The 27878-nt window shown below is 43.8% G+C and overlaps 1 protein-coding gene across 1 annotated transcript in view; it reads left to right on the top strand.

Annotated features, from left to right (window-relative positions):
* Positions 1-27878, top strand: part of JADE3 (jade family PHD finger 3) — a 65195-nt gene that overhangs the window by 1218 nt on the left and 36099 nt on the right. The window contains exon 2 of the mRNA XM_044284967.1: positions 24620-24681. Coding sequence (XP_044140902.1) covers positions 24633-24681 — 49 coding nt within the window. The 5' untranslated portion in view covers positions 24620-24632. The remainder of the gene's footprint in view (positions 1-24619; positions 24682-27878) is intronic.

Below are 27878 nucleotides of genomic sequence, written 5' to 3'. Positions count from 1 at the left end.
AAAGTCTATACTGGAAGTGACGAGATCGCCAAGGAATCAGCTGGAGGAGGGTGTGAGCGGCGCAAGCTCACATCCACCGGCTTAGCAAAGAATTATTGCAGCCGCGATAGAAGTACTTTGTACACCGCGCGTGCGCGCTTAGGGGTATAGAGATTTTGCAGTGCAAAATGTTTCATCAGATCTCCCTACCCCTGAGTGCACAGGCGCCCACAAATCATCAGTTGCAGTTCAGCACTACTATGTGGTGAGCTCGGTATCCAGCACTCAGCTCGGCTGTAAAGATGAACTGCAACTGATGATTTGTGGGCGCGTGCGCACTCAGGGGTAGGAAGATCTGATGAAACATTTTGCACTGCAGGTGAACAAAGTACTTCTATCGCAGCGCTGCAATAATTCTTTGCTAAGCCGGTGGATTCGCGCCGCGCCGCGCCACGCACACCCTCCTCAAGCTGATTCCTTTGCGATCTTGTCACTTCCGGTATAGACTTTTGGCAAGGTATAGAGATTTGGCATAACACAGTCATAGAATTCTGTTATGGTCCGTGGTAGTGGACACGCTGAACTTGAAAACACAAGTTCACTCAACACCAGTCTTCAGGGCTTCTGCACACAACCATGTTTATTCCAGGAAACATGGCCCATGTGTCAGCCGTGGGTGTGGACTGGCAACTGAAGTGACCCTGGGGAAAAAAAAAACTTAAAGTGACACAATACTGTAGGTGGGACAACAGAATTAGATGGGGCCAGCAATACCACAGTGCAGCTCAAAATACTGCAGCCCACACCACAGTATGAAACTGCATCATTGTCCCGAGGATATCAATACAGTAGAACTCAGGACGGTACCTGTGGCCACTGGCCAGGTGCATAAGTGCTTGATGCCCCTACATTTATTAATGCTGAGAGCATCAGATCTTTATGTACCCCACCCAGCTGGAGGCCAAGTGGAGAGCCCCGGAAGTCCTCTGGACATTGGCCTTCTGGAAAATTTCCCCATAGGATCCATGGCCAGTCTGACCTTGGTTGGCCGCACCTTCTAGACAGACAGCGACTCTTCTGACCCAAATCACTGCATCATAATCCCTACTTTATTCTGTGATTAATTCCTCCGGCGATCCAAGTAGATGCAAATTTATAGATAAGTGGGAAGAGGAACTAGACATTAAATTCGATAGCAGAGAATTGCCAAAATTACTAACAAATCCAGGGAAGGTTTCTAGATGTGTAAAATTACAGGAGAATAGTTACAAAGTGCTTACCCACTGGTATTATACACCGCAACGATTACACATTATGTTCCCGGAGGTCAGCTCCGTCTGTTGGAGGTGTGAGAATACTTTAGGGACGCAGAGCCATATCTGGTGGTCATGTCCTAAAATACAACTGTATTGGCAAGGAATTTGTGAAATTCTATCCAAGGCATGTAAAGTAACCATTAAAGCATCACCAAAACTGTGCTTATTTGGTATGGTGGGAGAGTCAACTAATTTGAGATCGAAAGTATCTTCTACTTTATGTGGAATACTGTTAGCGGCGGCCCGCTTACTAGTAGCAGTATACTGGCGAAAGACAGACCACCCTCCTTTGCAGCACTGGTTTATGAAAAGTGACCAGATTTATAGATTGGAACAAATTGCACATTGGGACTCTAGGTCACCTCAGCGTTTCAATGATATATGGGGACCGTGGAAATTGTTTTAGAGGGTTTGCTGAATGATCTAGCAGTCCTGTGAAGGAGATTGAGACCTCAAACTTGATACGATAGAATGTAAGAGTATGGAACGATAGTACCCTTTTACCCTCATCCCCTCAGACTCCCCCCCCCCCCCCATTGTTTCTATTTTTATTCTTTTCTCCACCTCTTTTTGGAGTTGTTCTCCAGACCAGGATTACCTCCAGTAACTGTAATCTACAGGTTGTTTATATTTATGTCTCCAACATTTAGAATGCTGTAAAGGCTTGCCGAGGTATTTTTGCTTTGGAAATTGTTAACTTTGTTATGCCTATCGGTGTATACTCAGATGTCTATGAAACAATAAAAACATTTATTAAACAAATCACTGCATCATAGTAATTTACGATGCAGTAAATTCCTGTCTGACTGCAGGTCTATTGTACCGTACTTACATGATGATGTAAGTACAGTACTGAGCCACCATCAGTCTAGGAGACACGACCATATTTGCCGTTCGTGTGCGTAAGCCTTTAGTATAAGTTCATATCTGCACTGGAGGGCATGTTTGGGGCCTCAGTCACAGGTTCCATTTGAAATATCGGAGTAAAAAGTCTTGCATTGAATTTGTGGAAAAATATATGTAACCCATTCTAATCACTGGGGATTGTGCAGCATCTTTTGGGTCAGCTGAGTCCAGCAGCGCCATCATTTTCATTGTTCTGCTTCTAGAACAGAGCAAACAATGACAATAAATAGCAGTAGTGTGAAGCCACCTTACATTGGCAAAAGAAATGTATCTTTACAACCCGCTTACGACCAGTGACTTTGAGGCTTGAGCCCACAGCGTTGCCTAATGTTACGCATCATTGTGTCTTGTGGAAAAAAGAAATATTAATGTCATTTGGTTAGTGTTAGTAACAGGCAGAAGGTTTCTCGGAGGTATGCTGATACGTGAGGCACGTCGTTGACTAGAGCATATCAGTGTGCGCCCAAAGCCTCTGTCTAGTCCTGTCTTTACAGTTTTACATCATTTATCATCTGAAACAGAAGCTCCACTGAGGTTTGTCGTTACTGAACCGTAGCAGGATTGTCCCACCATAAAGATAGTTGATGAGCGCATGCATGCTGGGACCCTCACCGAGCATGAGAACTAGGGCCCCCAGTTTGAGTGGAGCAGTGGTCACACATGCACACTATCGCTCTATTGTACCCCAGTAGGAATGACTGAAATAACAAAATATAGTCTCATTGAATGGACCAGTGGTGTACTTAATTTACAGTGGACTCAGGACCCCAGTTTTCAAGATCAGTGGAGCCTCCCCCCAGCGTTCGTAGCCTCACCATTGAGTCATTTAAAAGGGTTGTCCGATATAATTAAAATCTCACCACTACTGAAAATAAAAATGTGTGAGACGTTCTGAGCATATGACTACTACAGCCAATCCCTGTCCTCGGCGTCACCTCACCACCACTAGTTGTAAACAGCAGCAGAAGTACCGTACCATCACTGCACAGAATGACGCTGGAGAAAGGCTGAGTACCGTATATGATGTTTTTTATTTTAATCAATTGTATGGGTTGCCAAAGATTTTTAATTATCTCAGACAACTCCTTTAAAGGTAGTCTATCACCCTCACTATCTCTTTTAGAATAAGCATACTACCATGTAAGATAGGTGTCCCGACAGATAAGCATACCTTCTGAAATCTCAGAGTCTTATCCTGAGAAATGCTTCTTGTATTTTTATGCAGTTACGCTGGGTTCAGACCTGAGCGTACTTGAACGTACGCCCTGTATGCGCGATTGTACGGGCGTTTGCAATCGCGCATACAGAGACAAGCGAACGCCCATTGTCTCGCGTTCCCGCTGAAGTCTATGTACGGGAATGCGCGACAAGACGCCCCAAAGAAGCTCATGTACTTCTTGGGGCGTCGGGCGCGTAGGAACGCGCTGTAAAACGCTCAGGTCTGAACCCAGCCTTAAGGTTTTTGGTGTGCTGTGGGCGGTCCACCCCATATTTTTGCACCATCGCTGTATCAGTAATGCAAACCAGCACCTTCCCCTCCTGTTTGATTGACGGCCTCTGAGATTTTGAAGCCAGTAGCAATCATGTAGGAAAAAACAGGTGCACTAAACAGAGCGGTCCCATCCATGATGCAACGAAAAACTAGATTTGCTTAAAAATAAAGAGAAGTATTTCTCATGATTGGAAGACCAGATATTCACAAAGAAGGTATGGTTATGATTCAGGGCACCTGTCCTACATGGCGGTATGCTTGTGTATGTTCACACAGCTAAAATGCTCAGTAGAAAAATCAATAGCTGAAAACAGGTTGTTTTTGGTGGCAGATTTGTAATTTGGTGACAGTTTTTCCAAACATTATAGAAGAGTTTTTTCAATTGAGGGTTTCCTGCTTCTCCATTATTATCGATGGGATCCAAAATAAAATCTGCTTCTAAGGGCTCATGCACACAGCCGTGGCCATTTTTGTAGTCCGCAAATTGCACATATACCGGCCGTGTGCATTCTGCATTTTGTGGAACAGAACGTCCTGCCATCTATAGAACAGTCCTATCCTGTATAGGACATGTTCTATTTTTTTTGTGGGTGCGGTGGAACAGACAAACAGATTTTACCTGTGTGAACAATCACAGTTGCGGTTCAGTTCAAGCTTGTCTGGTAGTCTGACATAAATTCTGTCTGTCTGCCGGACAAAAACTGCTCCATTCAGCTGTATTTGTCCGAAACCCGTCATTTATGCCAGAAAGCAGCCGGATCACGGTTAATGGGGATCCAGCAGTGCAATGCCGGAACATCTTGCTGGATCCGCTGCCGAATATCAATGATCATGTGATTTTTGAAGGTGATAAGACGCCCTTTAAGGCTACATTTCTAAGTGGCGAGGATGGCGTAAAAATGGCCGTGTGACAAAATATTATTGCACAGCTAATAAAAAAAAAAGTCACCAAAAGCGGTTTTGTAATTTATTCTAATTTTTTATTTTTTTTTATACACTAGATCTGGTGTAAAAACGTTAATGACCCCCCAACATATGTAAACCAAAACTATAAGTAGGACCTACACAGAGTAAGTGTATAATGGAAAGATTTTCACCTCTTCCATGTTTTGGACCCACTCCTTTGGCTTCAAAATACTGATGCAAAATACTAACAAAAATACATCTGTCTCAGAGTGAGTTAAATAACCACGATTAGTTGTTGATGTACCATAATCCCTGTAGGGCTAGGATTAGTTTCACACTAGCGCTAAGAGAACAGACTGCTGGAGCGTTCTGCATCTGGCATTGCTGTATGCCGCCTGAATGCCTGCTGGCCCATTAACTATAATGGGGACCAGCGGAGGACTTCTGGGGGTGGGGCATCAAGTATGGTCAAATTTTAATAGAGCTTTCCTCACCAGCTACAAAATCCACTGCCATCGGTATCCAACATGGCGACAGACACAGCACCAAATAGGGGACAAATCCCCTGTGATAGCGTGGCTTGGAGGACGACAGTCCACATTGCCCCTTAGTCTGCGGCAGCGAGCCGCACGGCATTCGCGTAGGCCGCTGGTCCGCGCGGCTGTGGCCTGCACTCCCTCCCTGACTCCGGGCCCCTTCAATCCTGGCCGTCGGGGCCAGCGGAGCCAGTGCCTTCATTAAAACACAAAGCGCCCCGTTTCCTGAGGAGTGAGGACACCTGAGGGCCACAAGTCCACTATCAGGGCCCGGAAGAACACCCTCACCACGGAGGCCTACATCCTTCCACCCCCACTGTACAACACCAGCTGCTGGGACTAAATCTGCCAGGGAGACCAGCGATCCCACACTTGGAGTGAAGACGGTGCCAGACCTGCAGTACAAGGGACTTGTGAGTACTTTCAAGATGACGCTTCCCGATTCATGCTGAAGTTCCCTCACTTGTCTCCACACAGCCACTTTTGAGCCAATATAGACACCTTGTGGTCTATTACGGAATAACATTATCTAATACCAGCACTGCTGCTTCTACAACTCTTTATGGCCAAATTTAGCTTTTTCTTCCTAATGGTATAAATATCTTACAAGGATTACCCTCCCAAATGCCTAACGCAACTCAAACATCAGTTACACCGGCTTAAACCTGACAGAGATTTTGGACACATTTGTGGCCAAGAACTCTTTTTTTTATAACACATACTACCTCTCAGATGCAGTCTGCCATAACCGCCACTAATACCTCAACTAAAATGTCCAATTTTGCAGGCAAATTGCCCAAAAAAAGACCACCCAGGAATACTCAAGGCTCCTCTCAATCAGCCTTGGATATGCCTTTCTCTTCTGAACTTATTAGAGATGGTGACATCACTCTGCCTAACCTCTCCCCTAGATACGACACTTTGCACTCGCCGGTGGAAGATTGTAATCACGTTTCTACCGTGGCGCAAGAAGTCTTCAGGGTTCTCCTACCTCTTTTTGACAAAAAAAACTGGAGGTACTCCATTCTTCTATTAACTTTGCCTTACAATTAATTACCACAAACTCTCAAAAAATCTCAGACCTAGAGAACAAACGTGCAGCTCAGGAGTTAACCATCTCCAACTTGGAACGTAAAACAATGTAGAGAAGCAGAGTCTGCTTTAACCACTAAACTGGAGAATCTGGATCGCCGCAACAACCTTAGATTTATAGTGTTACTGGGAAGACTTGCTCACATAACTTGCTGTGGATATTACCGCGGCGTTGGGCCTGGAGATGTCGACTGATAAATGCCATATTAAACGGGTACACAGAATTGGACCATATAAACCATCTGGAACGGACAACCCAAGACCCCGTCTGGTCATCGCAAAGTACTGGATTTGGACGATTAAAGAACAGATCCTACGCGTGTGCCAACGCACCCTGAAAATACGAGGACTCTAGGGTTGTTGCGGGTATCGAAATATCGATACTTTTGTCCCGGTATAGATACGATACCGGGATTCAATTTTTTTTTCGATACTGGGCTGCGCTGCTGCGCAGTCTAATATCTCTGAACATGAGCATGCTGCTCTCAGCGCGCTCATGTTCCCTCAGCAGCACAGGGGAGAAGGAATCGGTCTCTCCATCCCCCTGTGCTGCTGCTGCCGCTGCCACCAATGAACAGAGAGAGGGGCGGAGGAGGGGCAGGCGCACTGCGCCACCAATGATAGGACTTTTCCTGGGTCCAGACTTTACGTATTAGGCTACACAGAGCGGCGCCCAGAGATGTCCCAGCACTCCGTTCACCCGCTGTGCCGCATTACGGTCTCCTGCTCCATATGCTAATTACTATCTGAGCAATGGGGAGGAATCATTGGTGGCAGTGGCCACAGGGTCCTCTCCCCTCCCCCTCATTGGTGGCAGTGGCAGCTTCTGATCGGAGCCCCAGCAGTGTAATCCTGGGGCTCCGATCGGTTACCATGGCAGCCAGGACGCTACTGAAGCCCTGGCTGCCATAGTCTGCTCCCTGCTGCTGTGTTCACAGAGCAGCAGGGAGAGTGTGAAGTCCTATTCACCCTGATGGAGATCTATCGGGGTGAATAGGACAAGGGATTAAAAGATCCCAGGTTCTGGCCCCTAAGGGGGGGGATGGTTATTAGCCCCTTCACGACCTTTAACGTACTAGTACGTCATGGGAACCACTGAGTTCCTGCAATTTGACTTAATAGTACGTCATAGTAATTGCGCGGGCACCAGAGCGGTGCGCGATCACAGTCCGTGACTGTATCCGTCAGCATCGCTGTAAAAGCCGATGCCGGCGGATTAACCCCCTCTATTCCGCGCTGACCGCGACATAGAAGAGGTTTGTGTCGGGTAAACGATCGCATCGAGTCCCCGCGCTGCTGTGGCGGGGACCCGATGCGACACAAGGCAGCCCGATGCCTTGCATGGCATCTGGTACTGCCATCTACGGGAGCCGAGGAGATACAGCCTCAGCCTGGGTCTCCTAGGCAACCTGTTAGTGTATGACTCTGTGTCATACACCAACGGGCAATGCAATACAATACAGATCTATTGTAATGCATTTCAGAGGGGATCGGACCCCCAAAAGTGTGAAAACAGGCCCGGGGTTGAAGGGGGTTAAAAAAAAAATATTAAGTATGAATCAGCCCCTTTTCCAATTTCACATATAAAATATATAAACGATAAATAAATATATCACATCAGAAAAGCCACGTCAGAAAAGTCAAAACTATTAAAATATAAAAAAAAATAATGCGGTGAACGCTGGAACAGAAAAAAAAAACTGCGATTTCGCCATTTTTTAAAATGCTGAATGCACGTGGCTTTTTTTTTTTTTTTTGTGTGGTATCTAGTATCGCAATACTTTTTTATGGTATCGAAATCGAATAAAAAATTTGGTATCGCAACAACTCTAGAGGACACACCACCTTGCTCTTTCAGGACTTTTCCGCGTCGGTCTCCAAGAAACTGAGAGCATTTACCCCAATATGTCAAGGTCTCTACGACGGGGCGATTCGATTTCAGCTGTTTTATTCGTCAAAATTACGAGTGCTGGACAACGGCAGGCAACTAATTTTTGAAGAGCCACACGCCACGTCCGTCTCGATCCAAAGAACTGAAGCCTGTACCATCATAATGGGAGGGTACCATATACCCTTCTATGCCCATGATCTCAACATCGTGGGTAACATATGGGTCTCGCTGCCCGCAGTACTAGTCTCTGGGACGCTGTTTCATTTATAATGATACCCGTCTTTGTTGGCACTAATGTGCAATTGTTAACATGGTTTTTTGTATGTTTTGTTTCTGTTATTGCCCACTCTTATTTTCCTCCTTTAGGAACTTGGCTGCGGCGCACGGGCCCCTGGGCACTCCACCTCGGCCTCGCCACTCTGTTCTCTGTTAGTGGTTAGTTATGATACAATACTTGAATCTCTACACCATAGCCTCGAGATCAAATGACATCACACACATCCTATGACACAGGGGACTATCACACTCCCTCCACACTTTAACATCTTGGAACGTAGTGGGCCTCAATAACCCAGTCAAACGAAAAAAAGGTCCTCACCCATTTAAAACGCATGAAACCGTATGTAATATTTTTTACAAGAAACGCACTGGATGCGAGGGTCCAATTGGGACCTACGGGCAACTTGGCTTGATGGATGTTACTCATCGGACTATACGTCCAAAGCCAGGGGGGTAGCCATGCTATTCAGAAAGGGCTTAGGGGTGTCAATAGAGGATGAACTAAAATACAAAGGGGGCAGATATATACTGCTCCGAATACAAATAGCGGGGAAGTAATTTCAGATCGTGCGCCCTTCACCATGACTATACAAGCCCTAGATTCACAAATTAGAACTAGGCTTTGGAAATTTCCCACATGTCTACACAAGTCGGACGAAATCCATGACTACCTTGAAAAACACTGGACTTATTTTATAGTTAACATTAAACACCTAGATAACCTTCTACTCCTATGGGCAGCCTCCAAGGCAGTCCTTAGAGGACACATCATTGATTACATTCGATTGAAACGCAAAAAGGCGACTGAAAAATGATCTTCCCTACATAAAAATCTGCTTACATCCCAACAGTCATATATTCATTCCCCTTCCTCCCACAACAAACAAGTACCGTATTTTTCGCCCCATAAGATGCACCTAGGTTTTAGTTAGAGGGGGACAATAAGATTATTTTTTTTGTTAATAAGACCTCAGATAAGAGCCCCATGCCTGTCTTCAGCCCCTAGTAGCGTCCATCAGCCTCATATGAAATGAAATGAAATAAAAATAAAATAAAAAACACTCTCCTTTCCTGCTCCGGATGCCGCCGCTCCTCGCCTCCCCCGCTCAATCTGCTGTGCTGTGACCCCCTGCGCACAGTGTGAGGTCACAGCGTTCCCTCACACTGTGCACAGCCGACAGCCGAGGACCAGGAAGCGGTGAGTACAGAGCCTTCACCGCTTCCCGGTCCTCTGGTACTAATGAAGTGCTTCCAAAATGGAAGCGCTTCACAAGTATTCACCCCACTTTTGGGGGTAAAAATGCGTCTTATGGGGCGAAAAATATGGTATATGAAGAAACTAAACAGATACTAGAATCATTTGTCCAGTCAGGCAATTTGGCTGACCCGACTGGATCAGAACAAATACTATAGGGAGGAAAACAAACCGGGACGTCTCCTTGCGCTTCTAACCCAAAATCGCACTAAACATGCCTACATTCACTCCTTATATGATCCTGTCTCTATGGATATTACTACTGAGATAGGAATGATCAGAGATCTATTTCACTCTTATTACGAGGATTTATACAGGGCTACTCCAACAGACCCGGACAAAATAGCCTCCTTATTCGAATCTCTGGATCTCTCTACCCTTACAGAGGAACAACAATCTGTCCCAGATGCAACTATTAGAGGCTGAGGTACGAAATGTGATTTCCTCCTCACCCAATAACAAAACCCTTGGTCCTGACGGACTCTGTAATGAATACTTCAAGATGCTTAGCCCGGAGATCATCCCTATACTAACCCAGTTATATAATGCCATAAAATAAAGACCATGCGGAGGTGGACTTGTTCCTAGACTCTAGGACAGGGGTGCACAACCTGCGGCCCGGGGGCCACATGCGGCCCTTGATACCATTCTGTGCGGCCCCCAACCATCTGGTAACAGACATGTATGCCTATGTCTTGTGGCTGCTCACATGCATTTTTTATGTATTTCTCCCATTAGATGGGAGTCCTAGAAGTGTAACTAGACATTAATGGCATATAATGTGTGTTCAATATGCCATAAGTACAATATTTCAGTTGTTAATACACCTTTACATTTTAATTGCGGCCCTCGTCATTGGTTTAGTCTGGCAATGTGGCCCCCAACCAGGAAACGTTGTGCACCCCTGCTCTAGGACAATATTACTCCCCAAACCCAATAAAGATGTGACACTGCCATAGTCTTAGACCCATATCCCTTTTAAATAGTGATTACAAATTCCTGGCGAAAATCCTATCAATTACCGGTAGATTACAAAATATTCTCCCCAAAATCATACACCCCTCGCAAAGAGGTTTCAATAAATCTAGACAATCTGTCAAAAACATCAGGGCAGCTATAGCCACCACTCTTGAGACGCAAGATGGTAATACACACACACACACCATCTCTAATCGGATGTTCGCACTACGCTCACAGTAAATGGCTATAACACCCCCTATTTGGATATTTTTAGGGGCATTAGGCAAGGCTGCCCTCTTTCTTTTTTATTTTTTAATATCTCTTAGGACCCCCTCTTACATCACTTGCAGCCCCTCCACACAAAATAGTCATAACTCGGTCGCCCTGGCCGCATTTGTAGATGATATTTGGTTAATTATCAAAAACCCCGAAATTACACTCCCACAAACGTTACAGAATCTGATATTGGATAACTCTCAGGATATACCCTAAATCTGGATAAATCTGAAGCCATGCTCCTTAAAGGCCACACGAGACAGAGGTGGACTGCTCATTACTCATTTCAATGGAGCTCGCACTCTATATCATACATGGGGGTTGCTTATATTGGGACCATCACCAGAGATGTGTCATAAATAATACTGATTAATATTACTGCTCTTATTAAAATGTATGTTATTCTTACTTATGTCAACCTGAAATAAAATCATTTGAAGATAATGGGGACCAGTGGAGTCCTGGCCTCAACCTGGCAAATACGCTGAGAATACCAAATACGGGGTGCAGCGATTCTAGTCTTGGCATATTTGCCGGGTCATGGTCAGAACTCCGCCGGTCCCCATTAAAGTTTAAGGGGTTGTCTGCTTTTTTTCTATTTGTGTCATCAATATCAGATGGACAGGGGGCCGTTGCAGTTGGGAATCCTATGAGGATAGGTAATCAATAGAAAAAAGCAGACAACCCCTTTAATGGGGCCAGCGGGTATTCAGGCAGCGTCCGGCAATGCCTGATCCAGAGAGCTCCAGTAGGCTGTTCCCTACTGGGTGAAACTAGCCTAGAAATGTAAGCAAACTGGCTCTCTTCACATCTGTGTTGTGGCTTCTGATCATAATGGACATGAAGGCGCCTGATAGACCCCACTTATTTATAATGGGGTTTATTGTATTCCATCATGGCGTCCGTATAATTCGCTTGCATCTGTCATAGAATCTCCTACCAGAGTGTCCGACGTAGATGTGGAGGACTCGGCTGAAAATGCTGCTTTTTAAAAAAAAAAAAAAATACCCTTGATTGATCTGATCAGTCTACCTTGACGGCAAGTTGTGTGCAGGTGTGTGCCACTTTGGGACAGCTGAAACTCTAGAATTCACATATTTTTGGCTTTGACTACTGTTCTTTTTGTGGTTTTGTCTTGTGTGTGTTTTTTTTTCTAGCTTGTGGTGAAGATTAGGATGTCCTACATAATCTGTTTAACTTAAATGATCAGATGCCAAAATTGAATGGCTTAAATCTATTAGGGTGGGGCTACACGGCGACATGTGTCGTTGAAAAGTCACACAACATTTTTTGTAACGATAGGCGATGGTTAGGGATGAGCGCATGATGCATCCAAAGTCGATTTGCATAAAACTTTGTTAGAATACTGTACGGAGTGAGCGCTCCATACACTATTAGAATATATTGGCTCCCATGAGCCAAATTTATTCGCGAAGTCTTGCAATACTTTGTGTAATAATGTCATTGATTTCTACTGTAAAAAAACATTTCCCGACCTTGCAAAGTAATAACTTCGGCTCATCGGAGCCAATACATTCTAGTACTTTACAGAGCGCTCGCTCCGTACAGTATTGAAACAAAGTTTTATGCAAATCAACTTTGGATGTTTCATCCGAAGTCTATTCGCTCATCCCTAATTGTGATACACGTTGAAATTTTTTTATGCAGTTCCGCGACCCTGCAATAAAAGTAGAACATGTCCTATACTTGTCCATTTTGTGGTCAAGAATAGGCATTTCTAACAAAGGGGAGGATGTGCTGATCCGCAAAATGCGGAACACACAAAACCGCTATCCATGTTTTGTGGATCCACGGTTTGTGGATGGCAAAAATCGGATACATGTGCACGAGGCCTTATATGGAGCTGTAATGTGCTGCAAGCCTCACTGTATCAGAGTGTTTAGCGGTTCATACAGAGACATTCATTATGAACTTCGCACTGAATATCCACCACAAAGTATAGTAATTGTAAACTTGTAGCAGAAGTTCTTTGTGTGGATTTCAGGGCAGGCTGCTGATTTTCACAGCATGCTTATGATCTTGCCAAGGAGGGATTTTCTTACGGGCTTTACCTTTTGCAGTCGATCTGCGTGGACTTGTTTTGCGCTATTTGTGTCCTCTGTGGCCTTATACAGAAGTGGGATGTGCTTCAGAGCTTTTATAATGCTTTTAATAATATTGTGCACTATTACTTTGTCAGGTCTGGACAATTCCCTTAATTACCTTTTTAACAGACACTTAAAGGGCTTCTGTCACCCCACTAAAGTGATTTTTTTTTTTTTGGGCTAGTGAAATTAGTTATATTGCGATATATGACAATATAATTGTGTTACTTACTTTGATCCAGCAGTTTCTGCGCCGAATCATCACAGGCGCGCGATTTTTGAAATGCCGACAGGGCTGGCCGGAGGAGGAGATCCCGGCTGGCCCTGTCAATCAACACGACGAGGGGGCGGATTTCTGCAGCAGCTACCAGCAAGTAGCCGCCCTACTTGCTGGTAGAGACCGAATTTACATATTATAAAACTTCGTTTTTTGCAGAAACTGCTGGATCAAAGTAAGTAACACAATTATATTGTCATATATCGGAATATAACTAATTTCACTAGCCCAAAAAAAAAAAATCACTTTAGTGGGGTGACAGAAGCCCTTTAACTTTTGTATTTGCTTTTTTATTGATGTCTCTGGAACTGCTTATTGTCTTGCTGCTAAAAAATGACAAGCAGGTCCTTAAAGAGGACCTTTCACTACTGTATAAACTAAAAACTAACTAGATCAGTGGGCAGAGCGGCGCCCAGGGGTCCCCCTGCACTTACTAGTAAGTCTGGGCGCCGCTCCGTTCGCCCGGTATAGGCTCCAGTGTCTGCGCTCCCTCTGACTGATTTTTTGTAGGAGGCGTGTCCCTTGCTGCACTGCTGGCCAATCGCAGCGCACAGCTCATAGCCAGGCGCGCTTCAGTTTTGTCCCCATTCATTGTCAATGGGTACAAAACTGAAGTTATGGGAACGCAATGAAACTGAATGGGATGCATTCTGGAGCACTCCATTCCCATGATGCACACAAAAGAGTTTTTGAGTGTGTTCTGTGATGCGAAGCAAGACTGATCTGATCCGTCATGACTCGCAATGTAACTTAATGGTGACGGATTTGTTTCTCTGACAGGACGTCATGGCTATTTTCGACTACTTTAACACTAGCGTTTCTATTTTCCTGTATTAAGATCAGTCATAGAGTCTCAATGCCAAAGAAAAACGCTTCCATTTCGTCCCCATTCATTTTCAATAAGGACAAAATGTAACTGAACAGAGCAGAATGCACCAAAAAGCATTTCGTTTGATTGCATTAACATACCGGAGAGCAAACCGCAGCATGATGCGGTTTTCTTTCCATCATGGGATGCGTCCCCATTGACTTGCATTGTGGGTCATGACGGATCCGTTTTCTCAGACACAATAGAAAACGGATCCGTCCCCCATTGACTTTCAATGGAGTTCATGACTGATCTGTCTTGGCTATGTTACAGTATTATCAGTAACGGAAGCGTTTTTTGCTGGTCCATGACAAATCCAGCAAAAAACGCTGGTGTGAAAATAGTTGTGTCCCAAAAATGCAGCTCTCCTAACATGCGGCTCCTGAAATGTCACAGTATGTGTTAGTGTAATCCACACTGCAGCAATGTCATCCTTGGACAGTTACAGTCACACCTGCTGTAACATTTTTTTTTCAGCATTCAGATTGTGACGTTCATTCCGCCTCTCTTTAATCAGATCGGTCTATTTAGAGCAGCAGCGGTTTGATCAGATGTCTTCTCAGTTTAGATTTGATGCCTCTTTAAGCAAATTGTCTGAGGTCATGTAGGAGTATAGCTGCATTAGAAAATCATTGCATGTTTATATCTTTTGGATAGTCACTGCTTCCGACCCAGATTCATCCCTTATACTCTTGTAAGGGTGTCTTCACACACAGCAGATTGTTACATAGATTTTCTGCGACTGCATGCCACCAAAACAACCCCATAAAAAAAAATCTGCCACGTGTGAAGGCACCCTAACCTCTCTCTGTCGGAACTGGTCAATAAAAGAGCTTATTTTTGCACTGTACACGGTCATGGTTTATTACTCTTCTGCGCTAAGTTTTTATACTTTATGCAGATTTTTGTAGAGAAATAAATTTTTAGACCTTGTGTGGTTTTCGTTTTTCACTCCCCGTTTTCCCATAGTCCTAACTTTTTTTATTTTTCCATTCACATAGCCTTATGAGGGCTTATTTTTTGAGGGACAAGTTGTACTTTCTAATGGCACCATTTACGGTTGCATACCATGTAGTAGGAAGTGTGTGGGGGGGAATTCAAATGGGGTAGAATTGGGAGAAAATGCAATTCTGATAAAGGTTTTTTATTTATTTAATTTTTTTACACTGTATGCTATTGCGGTAAAATTGACCTGTTATCTTTATTCTCCAGGTCAGTACTGTTGCAACGATGCCACACTTTGTAGAATTTTTCTTGTGTTTTAATACTGAAAAAATAATTTAAACCTTTGAGAAAAAAAAGTGTTTTTATAACCATATTCTGACCCCTATAACTTTTTTGTAGTTACGTGTACAGGGCATTTTTTGCGGGACGATCTGTTTTTTTCAGTGATGACAATTTTGAAGTGTGTGCGACTTTTTGCTCACTTTTTATAAAAAAAATAAATTATTGGGTAGTTGAAGTGACAAAAAAATGGCAAATTGGCTGTTTTTATTTTTTTCTCGTTACGCCATTTGCTGTATGCCTCTCAGTCGGGGGATGCTGTTAAAGGAGTGGAAGCGCGCAAATTCCAGTCTGATCAGATGCCTTGGTTACATTTTGACCACGGCTTCTGAAAGGTAAAATGTATGCGATCGGCCTTATGGCTGATCGCATACATGTGCCGCGAGTCTCTGCTATTTAAAATAGCAGAAACCCGGCAGCTATGGCGCCTGTTGCACGTGCGAGTGGGCGCCATGTTTAGGGACCGGACCTCCTCGTACATTTACGGCAGAGGTCCTTAAGGGGTTACTAACAGTAGGCAATTATAGCAAAGTGATAAAGTATAGTCCAGGATAGTGGATCTTCCCTGTACTTTATCACAAATCAGACAAGTCGGTCATAAGTGACAGCTTCCCTAACAGAATCAGTAGGCCGCAACAACCGCCTGGTTTTAAGTGGCATACAGCTGCACGTAAGTCCATGGCAGCTACAGGCAGGGTCCCATTAGCACTGGGATCCTGTCCTTGTCTACACCAGTGGATCCTATGACATGTTACATAGGAGTGAACAGCGCTTCACTGCCAGCCTAAGTACTGCAGAAAGGCATGAGAGCCACAGCAGGGCACAGGCCTTCCTGCCACTGCCTGCCTCTCACCACAGGAGAAGAGGAGCTAACTTACTGGGCTCATTCTGAGCAGGAAATCGACCCAGGTTTTGACCGAGACAGAGAAATACCTTTGTCACCCAATCGCAGGATGAAAAGGGGAAATGTAAAGTTTCATTTGTGTGGGTCCTTCTTTCTTCTGAAGGAACAGCAAGAGTTAATAGAACTTGGTGCATGTGTGCAGATCAACAAGCTGAAGCTACCCAAGCTGTACCGACAATGCCCACACAATCTATAATGGGAACCGAAGGGAAAGGAAAGGAAAGGATTAGATCGACTGAAGGGGTTAACAATGGGGGATGCTTTGCAGACAGCTTGGCACAGTCCAGTACTATACAAGTTCACGGCATCAGGTAAACCTCAGAACGTTTCTTTGGCGCATTATCAGTGGCACACACTGTAGAGATGATACCTGGTGCCCCCCTACCCACAACGCCCATCACCACAGTAGAAGAGGAGCTAAAGCTCCTTTCACACCCGCGTTTTGGGCGGATCCGTCATGGACCTGCAAATACGGATCCGTTACAATAATACAACCGCATGCATCTGTCATGAACGGATCCGGTTGTATCATCTGTAACATAGCCAAGACGGATCAGTCATGAACTCCATTCAAAGTCAATGGGAGACGGATCGGTTTTCTATTGTCAGAGAAAACGGATCCGTCCCCATTGACTTGCATTGGATCAGTTTGGCTCAGTTTTATCAGACGGACACCAAAATGCTGCAAGCAGTGTTATGTTGTCCGTCTCCAGAGCGGAATGGAGACGGAACGGAGGCAAACTGATGCATTCTGAGCGGATCCTTATCCATTCGGAAATGTGAATGGAGCCCAAGGCGTATTGGTACGCCTTCAACTTTTTCCAGGGAGTAAAATGGCCTGAACAGGCGTCTATCTGATCAAGTATATGCAAAGACTCATTAATTACAGTGTTAACTCTTCTTATTCAAGACTTCTGTAATTCACCCCGCCATGCTGGATTGTTGCCTAATCAGTACTTGGAGTTTATTACCATTTCTGCGTTTTTGTTTGTCCACTCGCTTTTGGAGGAATTGACCACAGGTTCTCGATGGTATTGAGATCTGGGGAGTTTCTTGGCCATAAACCCAAACTTTCAATGTTTTGTTTACGGAGCCACTTGGTTAACACTTTAGCTTTATAACCTGGTGCTCCATCATGCTAGAAAAAGCATTGTTCCTCACCACATTGCTCCTGGGTCGTTGGGAAAAGTTATTTGAGAATGTTTTGATCCCATTCTTTATTCATGGCAGTGTCCCAAGTCAAAATTGTGAGTGAGCCCACTCCCCTGAATGAGAACCGCCACACACATGAATGGTCTCAGGATGCTTTACTGTTGGTATGACACAGGACTCATGGTAGCGCTCACCTTTTCTTTTCCAGACAATCATTTTTTCCAGATGTAGCAAACAGTCTGAATGGAGCTTTATCAAAGAAAAGGGCTTTACCCCAGTCCTGCAGTCCAATCCCTGTACTTCCTGCAGAATGTCAGTCTGTCCTTTTCTTAGAGAGAAGTGGCTTCTTTGCTGCTCTTCTTGACACCAGGCCATCCTTCAAAAGCCTTCATCTCACTGTGCGTGAAACACACTCATACCTGCCTGCTGTCTTTCCTGAGATCTGTACTGGTGAAAAGGTGGAGATTCACAGGAAAGGGGCGTGGCTTAAGTTGTGCCAGTATGTCACCAAAAATGTGTCACACGTCCGCAATTCTGTTCCGCATTTTGCGTAACGGAAGTGCTGACCCATTCATTTCTATGGGGCTGCATGAAAAGTTGGAATAAAAAAAGTTTTCCCCCAAAAAAAATTCGTTTCAAGTAAAAAAAGAATAATATAATTTTCCCCAAATAAAGTAAAAAAAATAAAATTGGTAAAAAAAAATCGCTGTGTCTGTATCAACCGGCTCTATAAACATACCACATGACCTAACCCCTCAGAACACCGTAAAAAATAAAAACTGTGCTAAATTAAAAAAAATTGTCACCTTGCATCACAAAAACAGCAAGCGCTCAAAAGGGCATTTGCCCACCAAAATAGTACCAATCTAACGGTCACCTCATCCCGCAAAAAATGAGCCCCTACCTGAGACAATAGCCCAAAAAAAAAAAAACTGGCTCAGAATATGGACACACTAAAACAATTTTTTTTGTTTTAAAAAAGCTGTTATTGTGTCAAACTTGCATAAAAAAAAAAAGTATACATATTGGGTATCGCCGCGTCCGTATCGACCGGCTCTATAAAAATATCACATGACCTAACCCCTGAGATGAAAACCGTAAATAAAGAAAAGCAATTTTTTTTTGTCACCTTACATCACACAAAGTGTAATGAATGGCAAGCGATCAAAAAGTCACACGCACCCCAAAATAGTGCCAATAAAACCACCATCTCATCCTGCAAAAATCATACCCTACCCAAAGTAATAGCCATAATTTTTTCAGTTTTTGGGCGCTCAGACTATGAAAACACTAAAACATGATTTATTTATGATTTATTTTTTTGCTTCAAAAATGAAATCCTTGTGTAAAACTTACATAAATAAAAAAAGTCAACATATTAGGTATCGCAGCGTCCGTGACAACCTGGTATATAAAAATATTACATGATCTAACCTGTCAGACGAATGTTGTAAATAACAAAAAATAAAAACTGTGCCAAAACAGATATTTGTTTTTACCTTGCCTCACAAAAAATGTAATATAGAGCAACCAAAAATCATATGTACCCTAAACTAGTACCAACAACACTGCCACCCTATCCCGTAGTTTCTAAAATGGGGTCACTTTTTGGGAGTTTCTACTCTAGGGGTGCATCAGGGGGGCTTCAAATGGGACGTGGTGTAAAAAAAAAAACAGTCCAGCAAAACCTGCCTTCCAACAACCGTATGGCATTCCTTTCCTTCTGCGCCCTGCCACGTGCCCGTACAGCGGTTTACGACAACATATGGGGTATTTCTGTAAACGACAGAATCAGGGCCATAAATATTGAGTTTGGTTTGGCTGTTAACCCTTGCTTTGTTACTGGAAAAACATTATTAAAATACAAAATCTGCCAAAAAAGTGAAATTTTGAAATTGTATCTCTATTTTCCATTAATTCTTGTGCAACACCTAAAGGGTTAACAAAGTTTGTAAAATCAGTTTTGAGGGGTGTAGTTTATAGAATGGGGTCATTTTTAGGTAGTTTCTATTATGTAAGCCTCGCAAAGTGACTTCAGACCTGAACTTGTCCCTAAAAATTGGGTTTTTGAAAATTTCTGAAAAATTTCAAGATTTGCTTTATTATTATTATTATTATTATTTATTATTTAAGCGCCATTCATTCCATAGCGCTGTACATATGATAAGGGGTGCACATACATAACAGACAATTGTACTAATCATAAACAAGACGAGTTACAAACTGGTACAGAAGGAGAGAGGGCCCTGCCCGTGAGGGCTTACAATCTACATGGTATGGGAGAAGGACACAGTAGGTGCGGGTGAAGTTGGTCATGGCAGTATAGAGGCAGCAGGGTCACTGGTTGTAGGCTTGTCTGAAGAGGTGGGTTTTCAGGTTTCTTTTGAAGGATTCCACTGTAGGTGAGTCTGATATGTTGGGGCAGCGAGTTCCAGAGTGTGGGGGATGCACGGGAGAAATCTTGGAGTCGATTGTGGGAAGAGGCAATAAGAGGAGAGGAGAGAAGGAGGTCTTGTGAGGATCGGAGAGTGCGTGTGGGGATGTATCGGGAAAGTAGCTCGTAGTGAGGGGACAGGTTATGGACGGCCTTGTATGCGTTTGTTAGTACTTTGAAGTGGATTCGTTGGGCAATTGGGAGCCAGTGAAGGGATTGGCAGATTTGCTTCTAAACTGCTAAGCCTTGTAACACCCCCCGCCCCCCAAAAAAAAATATCATTCTCAAAATGATCCAAACATGCCACATTCCCATGCTCCTGGAAGAATTAATGCAGGATAATGAACACACTGCAAATTTTAAAATCATTGTTGCCGAATGAGAGTTTGTGGATTAGCTCCACTGAATTGCGATGTGGCTGATCAGCAGCAGTTACTGACTCGTGAACGTGCCCAAATTTATTTGACTGGAAAATGAAAATTTTGTGAATTCTAGAGCTAAATATCGGTCGCATGCAGAAAACTGGAAGCCGTCTGCCTTTTTCACACTGTGTTTTATGTGTCCATTATTTGCTGGCTTTGTTCCTCTGCTTTGTGAATGTTACATCAGCACATTCCATATACCGATGGTGTGTTCCCATCTCCAATTGTCCTTTAGTGGGATGGCAAATAGTAATCCCTGTAGGATGTAGGCATTGCTCCTTGCTTGAAGAAACTGTTATATAGGAATCTGATGTGGGGTATAAAACAAAAGCACCCGCCCTTTATATGAACATGGCTTTAACATAAATGCCGGGTCCTAGTGACAATATAGTTGTTTGATACATTACTGAAGAAGGAAGCAAAGTGGTCACCACACCTTTATGGCTTATCCTTTGTCTTCCCCATTTAAATAGAAAGAAACCTTCCAGCCTCTGACTTTTGTAGACTTCTCTGATATAGTTGATATGGGCTCTATCTGTATACTTTAGCAAATACTACAGACTGTTAGTCTGTATTCACTTGTCAGTAACTTTCCATCAGTGATTATGAGCCAAGGCCAGGAGTGGAGCCTACACAGAGACGAGATCTGCACCTGTTCTGCATTTTGCCCCCTACCTGGTTTTGGCTCAGTCACTGATGGAAATTGCTGCCCAAACACTGACAGTGTATGGCCATAAAGGGGTATTATCATTACATTTTTATGCCTTGTCCAGTCCCCTCCTTAGATTGGTGGCAGTGCTGTACTTGGCTATCTCCAGAACTGCCATAGAAATGAATGGAGAGGCCTCTGTTCTTGTTTCCCAGCAGCAGGACCCCCACCGATCTAATAGTTATCCCCTATCCTGTGGATAGGTGATAACTTAATGTAACCAGAATTCCTTTAAGCTTCTTCATCCTTCCCTGTTTATCAGCTATGGCATGCTTTAACCCCTCCCCGACCTATGACGTACTACTACATCATGGGAACCACTGCATTCCCGCAATTTGATGTAATAGTACGTCATGGTAATCGCGCGGGCACGGGAACTGCCTTCTACGGGTGCCAAGGAGATCCAGCCTCAGTGTCATACACTAACAGGCAGTACATTACAATACAGATGTATTGTAATGCATTGCAGAGGGGATCATACCCCCAAAAGTGAACATCAGAAATAAAGTTAAAAAAAAGCCCCTTTACTCTTATTTTATCATAAAAAAAAACACACACATATTAGGTATCGCCGCGTCCACAATGACCGCCTCTATAAATATCACATGATCCACCCTGTCCGATAAACAACATAAAAAAATTAATTAAAAAAAAGCTATTTTTGTCACCTTACATCACAAAAAGTGCAACACCAAGCGATCAAAAAATCATGTTCCCCAAAATAGTACCAATAAAACTGGCACCTTATCCCGTAGTTTCCAAAATGTGGTCACTTTTTTTTGAGTTTCTACTGTAGGGGTGTATCAGGGGGGCTTCAAATGGGACATGGCATCTAAATACCAGTTCAGCTAAATTTGCCTTCCAAAAACCATATGGCATTCCTTTCCTAATACGCCCTGCCGTGTGCCCGCACAGCAGTTTACGATCGCATGTGGGGTGTTTATGTAAACCGCAGAATCAGGGTAACAAATATTGAGTTTTATTTGGCTGTTAACCCTTGCTTTGTTATTGGAAAAAAATTATTAAAATGTAAAATCTGCCAAAAAAGGGAAATTCTGAAATTTCATCTCCATTTTTCCATTAATTCTTGTGAAACACCTAAAGGGTTAACAAAGCTTGTAAAATAAGTTTTGTGTACCTTGAGGGGTGTAGTTTCTAAAGTGGGGTCATTTTTGGGTGGTTTTGATTATGTAAGCCTCACAAAGTGACTTTAGACCTGAACTGGTCCTTTTTTTAAAAGTGGGTTTTGGAAATTTTCCAAAAAATTTCAACATTTGCTTCCAAACTTCAAAGCCTTCTAACGTCCCCAAAAAATAAAATGTAATTTTCAAAATGATCCATAAATGAAGTAGACATATGGGAAATGTAAAGTAATTACTATTTTGGAGGTATTACTATTATAAAAGTAGAGAAATTGAAATTTAGAAATTTGCTAATTTTTCCAAATTTTTAGTAAAGTTTGCTATTTTTTTTATTAAAAATGATTTTTTTAAACAAATTTTTACCACTGTCATGAAGTACAATATGTGACGAGAAAACATTCTCAGAATGGCCTGTATATGCTGACCATACTGAGGGCTGTATAAAGTAGTGACAGAAATGCTGATTTCAGCGCTGTCGCACATCAGCTAAACTTAAGTGGCTGCTGAGAACCAGCCTCATAATCATTGCAGCCCAGGCCTGGAAAAGAGTCAAATCTACCTGAGAAGAGTCCTGGTTATTATAATCTCCTGCTCTCCCTGCCACCTGCTGATTGATAGTACTCTCCTAGAGAGAAAGGGAGAAAACTAGGTAGAAGCCTGTCAGCCATCAGCAGGTGGGCAGGAGAGCAGGAATTCATCAATAACCAGGACTCTTCTCAGATGGCCGGGACTCTTTTCCAGGCCCAGTCTGCAATGATTGTGATGCTGGTTCTCGGCAACCACTTACTTTTAGCTGATGTGTGACACACTGCTGACATCAGCATTTCTGTCAGTACTTTATACTGCCCTCAGTACGGTCCGCATAAAGATGATGACAGGTTCACTTTAAAGGTGCAACCCCAACCAGGAAACGTTGTGCACCCCTGCTCTAGACCTACCTCTTTGGAAGGAGTAGCTCAAAACGCTTTTTTATCCCTCTAAGGCCTCATGCACACGGCCGTGCCGTTTTTTGTGGTCCGCAAAAAATGGAAGCTGCCCGTGTTGCCTTCCGCAATTAGCGGAACAGAATGGGGCGTCGGCAATATAAATGCCTATTATTGTCCGCAAAGAGCGGACAAGAATAGGACATGTTATGTTTTTTTAAAGGAGCCACGGGTGCGGACCCAAACAGTCGTGTGCATGAGGCCTAAAGGTAAAATCTCTGACTTGGACGCAGATGACTGTGGGTGACTTCCTTGATAGTTCTGGTCTTCACTATGTCTGAGACGGGATAATAGAGGTCACCAATGAAAATATAAATATGGGATGGGTCTTAGAATATAGCAACATACAAAAAGTGATTATATGATGCAAAAGTAGTAAAGTATAGTAATTTGGTATTCCTATAATCAGATGTGTACAGAAACTATGGCCATGTGCATGAGGCCTTACATTCATGGGATTTTACATCTCCCATGCAGATCTTGAGAACAGTCGCAGGAATTTCGGTGACAAATCCTGTCTGTATGAACGTACCCCTAGTTCAGGGTGGAGACCTTTACTCTTTAAGTTGCTGCGCCTGAAGCTGCACCAGAAGTGGGAAGAGGAGGATGAAAAGCATCCTTGTTAAAACTTCAGATTTCCTGCACTAGACAAGCTTGTTTGTCTTTCCCGGCTCATGTGTCTGCAGCTGCAGTTTTTTCCACTTGCTTCTCACATTGCTTTCTTCTGCCGGCTATAATTTTCCACCTTTCTGGCAGGAAGTTCCTTCAGTTACATGCCGAAATGGACAGATGAGACGACATAGTAAACATCAATGTGATGTTAGAATCGATAGGATCTAAGGCCTCCGTTTATCACTGATGTGTGCTGTACGCGTCTTGTGTGTTCACACAAAACATTATGGAGACACAGGCACAAACATGCCCATTGAAGTCTATGGGCCTGTGAAAATCACAGACACCACACGGATGACATCCGTCACTGACCACTGATAGCAGATGTTAGTTTTCTGCTGCGCAGCATCCGTGGATTGCTGATGACGAACACACGGACCAAACGCAAATCCTTCACAGATGAAGCAAGGACGATTTTTTTCACGGACTTGAAAATGACACAGAAATGTGGACTGGGTTATTGCCTTTAGTTTTCCATTTATACTGGGAAAGCAAAATGTGTCCATAGGACTTCGTCAGATGGGAGCCACAGGAGCACCCTGTTGGGCTCTGTCTGGCTGGTATACATCAGTAAGCGTCTTTTTTTTTTTTTTTTTAAACATGGTAGTGTATAGGTGACGTTCATGAGCAGGTGGGTCTGGAAATGTGACGTCTGAGTTCTTGTTCTTCATTTTTATTTATTTTTTATTGGAAATTTATTTGCACTATGCATTTTGTATATTTCTGTCCTTACTGCTTTTTACATCTCTTCCTTTTTTTTTTTTTTTCTATTCCTAAAGAGGATGCGTCAGGATGAAGCGACACAGGCACCTCAGCAGCAGCGACAGCTCGGACAATGAAAGTGAGTATTGCAATGCTAGATTCTGGCTGTGCTATTTTGTCTAGTAAAATGCCATACATCCAGGTGGAAACCGGACAGACGCCATTGTCGTCAATTATTATAGTCCGTTATTTTTTCCTATAAACGGAGCAGAGCAACTCAGATAAGTAGCACAAGGGTGAACAAGCCCTTTATGGTCACTAATATAGGATATGGCTCCCATTTTTACATTTGTAGCATACTGCACTGGTTATTTCATTGCAAGAGAGCAGTAGTAGAAAAAAACGGGAATAATCATAACCCAGATGAATATGGCTTCTTTTTCACCTTTTTTTTTTTTTTTCGATCTGCGCGGGCACAGACCAGAAGGACTGATCCGGCATGCCGATATTTTGAATGCTGGATCCGGCACGAATAGATTCCTATGGAAAAAAATGCCGGATCTGGCATTCAGGCAAGTCTTCAGTTTTTTTGGGCCGGAGATAAAACCGTAGCATGCTGCGGTTTTATCTATGTCCTGATCACTCAAAAAAACTGAACTGAAAACATCCTGATACATCCTGAATGGATTGCTCTCCATTCAGGATGCATGGGGATAAAACTGATCAGTACTTTTCCGGTATAGAGCCCCTAGGATGGAACTCTATGCCAGAAAATAATAAGGCTAGTGTGAAAGTACCCTTAGTTGTTGGCCAGCAATAAGTGCCCCGACTGCACATAGCGATGTGGAGACCTAAAACACTTAAATACATGCAATATACTCCTTGTGTTCTAAATTTTCGCAGTTAGTACTCACTAGTCTTAATAGTACGGGTGTTTTCGGTCACGGTGATACCCGGTTTATGGAAAGTGGGGCTTTTTTAGCCCCAAAAATTTTGAAGCTTGTATTTGAGCCTACAAATTTTTTTTTTTTTTTTTTTTTTTCCGATCCATTAAGGCCTCCTGCACACGAACCCGCCCCGTGGCCGTGCTGCGGGCTGCAATGCACGAACACCGACCATGGGGCCGCCGCAGCGGATCGCTGACCCATTCACTTTAATGGGTCTGCGATCCAGCCATTCCGCAAAAAGATAGGACATGTTCTATCTTTATGCGGAACAGAAATATGGGACGAAACCCCCTGTTCCGCACAATTCCGTACGATTTGCGGACCCCTTGAAGTGAATGGGTCCGCATCCGTGATGCGGAATACACACGGAATCGTGCCTGTGTATTGCGGAGCCGCAATACCGCATGTTCACATGCAGGAGGCTTTATTGTTCAGAATTTCTCGTTTCTTATGTTGGCCTGCCATCTGCTGGCCTAAATAAGAATTGCAGCTCAAATGCCCTGGGTCTCTTCAGCAAGACCCAGTGGATAAAAATCAATTACCGGCATCCTCATTGGCTGCCTAATTTTTCACCCTTTTTCGATGCTGTGATCTCACTTGATCACAGCATCTAAAAGCTTTAATGACCGCGATCGGCATTATTGACAGTCATTAGCTGTGGGTCTCTGCTCTTTGAAACAACGGAGACCCGCTGGCCCTGACACCCACTGCATGCGCGAGAGGGCTCCTTGATTGTACTTCGCTCCAGCGCTGTTGCTAGATCGTTGCTATGGCTCATCTGTCTCCAGCTAATTGTAAACAGAAGACAGAGGGGCGGTCCTTCATGCCGCATGCCTGCATTAGGCTTCAGAGTAAGGAGGTGTGTCTCTTAGTAATCCAATCTGATTGGCTGGCAGGAAGCTGCTGGCTACAGCAAGTGTGTATGTGAAGTAAGGGAAGGTAGCTTTGGCCTCACAGAACTGACAGAGAAGCCATCTTGAGAAGATCCTCATATTGTAGGAGTTAAAACCGATGCGTGGCAGTTCTCTGAGCGGGAACTATCGTGGGATCCGGCGCGTGACGTCATCAGGCGAGATTCTCCTTGGGCAAGAGAATCTCGCAAGTGGGCGGAGCTTCCGGCGGCGCAGTGTTCAAATTTAATGGAGAAATTCACAGACGTCCTACTCGCTCTACGCTGACAGCATGCTGGCCCCGGGAGACATAGACACCGCCAAGAACCCTGTGGATCCCTCTGCCTCAGCCTGGTAAGCCTCCTCCCAGAGGAGAGATATGGTCACTGCCTGCATCTTTTTCCTTATTGCTCTACTTACAGGGTGCTTGTTATATTTTGCTTATCCACCACCGGTGATGGGTCTTGGCCTCCTTAAAAGTTTAGCTGGCCCTATTAAGTGTAATCCCTCTTTGATTTTTAGGCCAGAGAGACCTCGATCCCAAAGCCGACTGGTGGAGACATAACGCGCAAAAAATGTGCCATATGCAGGAAGGCCCTCTCCTCCAAGTCTAAAAAACTGCTGTGCCCCAAATGCACAGAAAAGATTGTTACTGGCGAATATCCATCCTTCCTCGAGACTATTAAAGCCATGATAAAAGAGGAAGTTAGTGCTGCTGTGGACTCAAGAATGCCTCTTTCTCCAAGGCCATCTACCTCGCAGAGATCCCTGGCCTCAGATACGGCTTTTGACTTAGACGAAGGGGAATTCTTCACCGAATCTGACTCCTGATGATGGCTCAGGGAAAACTCTGTTTTTGCCAGAGAAGACAGACGGGCTCTTAAAAATTATTAGAGCAACTATAAATATTGAGGAAGTGAAGGAGCCACATTCTATACAGGATCAAATGTCCAGGGGTTAGGATAACGAAATAAGAGAACCTTTCCCATTCACAACAATATTAAAGCGCTTCTTTCAGGAGAATGGAAGGATCCTGAAAAAAGTTCGGCCATCACCAGCTCCTTTAAACGTAAATACCCCTTCTCAGAGTTTGATTCAGGCTTATGGGATAAAACTCCTAAGATGGATGAATCGGTGGCCCGAATCTCAAAAAGAACCTCGCTGCCCTTTGAAGATACCGGTCTCCTTAGGGATCCCATGGATAAAAAATAAGAAAGCCTGTTGAAAAAAATCTTGTGACATGAACACAGCAATGTTACGTCCAGGTATAGCTACTTGCACAGCGAGAGCGCATTCTGTTTGGCTAAACCAACTGGAAGACCATCTGGCGGCGGGTATGCCGCAAGAAGAAATCCTTGCTTCCTTGCCAACTCCGAAGAAAGCGTCTGGCTCCGAACATGGTCAGGAGATGCGAGCTCAAAAAATCGTTTGTGCTCTATCCCATGTGAAGGTGACAGATTATTTGGCTCCACCCTGGACGACCTCTTGGATAAGGCTGC

Source organism: Bufo gargarizans, chromosome 3 (assembly GCF_014858855.1).
Source record: "Bufo gargarizans isolate SCDJY-AF-19 chromosome 3, ASM1485885v1, whole genome shotgun sequence".
NCBI lineage: Eukaryota > Metazoa > Chordata > Amphibia > Anura > Bufonidae > Bufo > Bufo gargarizans.
Note: the sequence above shows the minus strand (reverse complement) of the source record. Positions and strands in the feature narration are given on the sequence as shown.